Source organism: Perkinsus marinus (genome assembly GCF_000006405.1).
Source record: "Perkinsus marinus ATCC 50983 genomic scaffold scf_1104296968722, whole genome shotgun sequence".
In the NCBI taxonomy this organism is placed as follows: domain Eukaryota; phylum Perkinsozoa; order Perkinsida; family Perkinsidae; genus Perkinsus; species Perkinsus marinus.
The window spans coordinates 1-1,964 of NW_003203056.1; the positions used below are offsets into that span (position 1 = coordinate 1).

Sequence of the window (1,964 nt, forward strand, 5' to 3'; positions counted from 1 at the left end):
ATTTAGGGACTTCTGATCCGAACATTGTCTGAACAACGGTAGATGCATTCGAAAGAGGACAGCCACAAACCGCATTGGAAGTGTTGGGCTCACGAATACGTCGCGAACGCTGCTCTTTACATGGTAACGGTCGTAGGTTATAATACTAGCCGCTCGGACCGGCAAATTAACTCCTAGAGTAGCTCGGCTAATGCAACCTGGCGAAACAAGAAGGAACACGCATCACGACGTCGCTGTAGTGGTCGTGAAGCTATAGGGTCGATATCTTTTGGTCACTTATTGTTGCATCATATCATGACACTATAATAACCTCTGAATTCTCATCATACTATTTGGTTTACTACCAGCATGCTCGAATCATCGAGTGTATTCGGCTTCCTACTGCTGCTACTGCTGCGGTGTTTATTTTTGTCCGCAGTGTTTTCTTACTGAGGTTCATTCACACGTACGTCTACTACTACACTCTTGAGTTCATCTGAGGCAACTCGGCCGCTCATCTGTAAGCAGGTCTTCTTTTCTCACGTGAGTTGCCTCGGATCGGCACTCAGTGATGTCGGGCCTTATTCGGCCTGCATTAGTGTGGATGCCTGCGGCTGTAGTAGCAGCTGTGAAGGTTGTCGAAGTACACTCCATGCAGTCTCGATATGTCAGCACTATCTCTTCCTACAGGTCGCCCGTAGAACACGCTGTGAGGGATCAGTTGCTGCTTCTGTTGGTGCAGAAAGCTCTCAGCTACTACTACCCGTGAGTAAGGCGAGTACAAATCCCATGTAGTCGTACCCATCAGGCTTCACGACCAGCACCGACCCGGCCGATACCAAGTGCTAGGATTGGCTGCCATCAATATGCAGCCAACGCTCCCTGTGAAGATCGGCTAGCATTACAACAATTTCCTTGCGGAATCATGTGCGCCTGTGTTTTCGATGGACATGGTGGCTGGCAGGTTGCCGAGTACTGTTGTTATCTTGGTTACTATCGCGGTGAGGGTATTGATTAGATATCTCCGTGGTCGTCTACCGTCGCTTCTGGCTAGCCGATTGACCCACAAGGCTGGGAATATAGACTCCCGTGTAATCGAATCGGCATGCAAGGAGGCATTTATGGTAGCGGATCAAGGATTGGAGGAACATGCACGAGAAGCTCAGAAGTGAGGTCTCTCGATTCACCCAGATTTGCTCTTTTTGTGGTACGCTTTCTCTTTCTAGGTTGGGATTTTCCCAGCCTGTCAAGACCGGCGCATGTGGGTTGGCATTGCTCATCACACAGACCAGTTTGGTGGTGGCGAATGCTGGTGATTGTAAAGCAGTAAGTTTATAAGAGTTGCGAATCTTATGGACCAGCCTCCCCTTCTACAAGGTCCTATACAGAGATCAGTGTCCTGCGTTGGCTCTGAACATGCAGCATAACGCTAGTGATGTACGAGAACAGAGACGGCTTGAACTGGAGCACCCTAATGAGGACAACGTTATAAGGTAGTGGTCACAGCGTTGGTGCTCATGGTATTAGGGCTACTTGTAGGTGTAAGAAGGAGTGGCATGAACCGGTTATAGTAGCTGTTCCTAAGAGTAACTAGGCTCTTTGTAGGCTCTTTATCGCATAGAGTTTCATCGGGCTTAGGCGGTTGGTTGGTCGTGAAGTCCTGGTTGGGGTACCCAGTCGAGCTGGAAAGACTAGAGCATGTCACGAAGTACTCGGGCTGCTATGTGAAGGGAAGCTTACAGCCTACTCGAAGTTTTGGGGATTTCTATTTGAAGGTAATTCCGTTCCCGCGATAGCTTGTCCCCACGCTACTCCTCATGTCAGTGTTGGAATATAGGTCAACTTCCCTCAGCTAGGCTCAGTCTTTCTCAAAATTTCCTCAGAGTTCTCGTATTGTCACCAGCACATGTGGTTGACCCTGTGCGTACTTTTCTATACTGGTCTATGCATTTGACTACATGAGCGTATCCACGATAAGGGACGAA

General features: G+C 48.7%; 1 protein-coding gene across 1 annotated transcript; it reads left to right on the forward strand.

The window, feature by feature from the left end:
* Positions 1–923: 923 nt before the first annotated feature.
* On the forward strand, positions 924–1,565 carry Pmar_PMAR029412 (protein phosphatase 2c, putative; the record flags this gene model as incomplete). Its single annotated transcript, XM_002768314.1, has 4 exons — positions 924–1,147; positions 1,206–1,305; positions 1,357–1,472; positions 1,519–1,565. Coding segments are annotated over 4 exons (487 nt in total), but the record flags the coding sequence as incomplete, so codon positions are not given.
* Between the last annotated feature and the right edge of the window lie 399 nt (positions 1,566–1,964).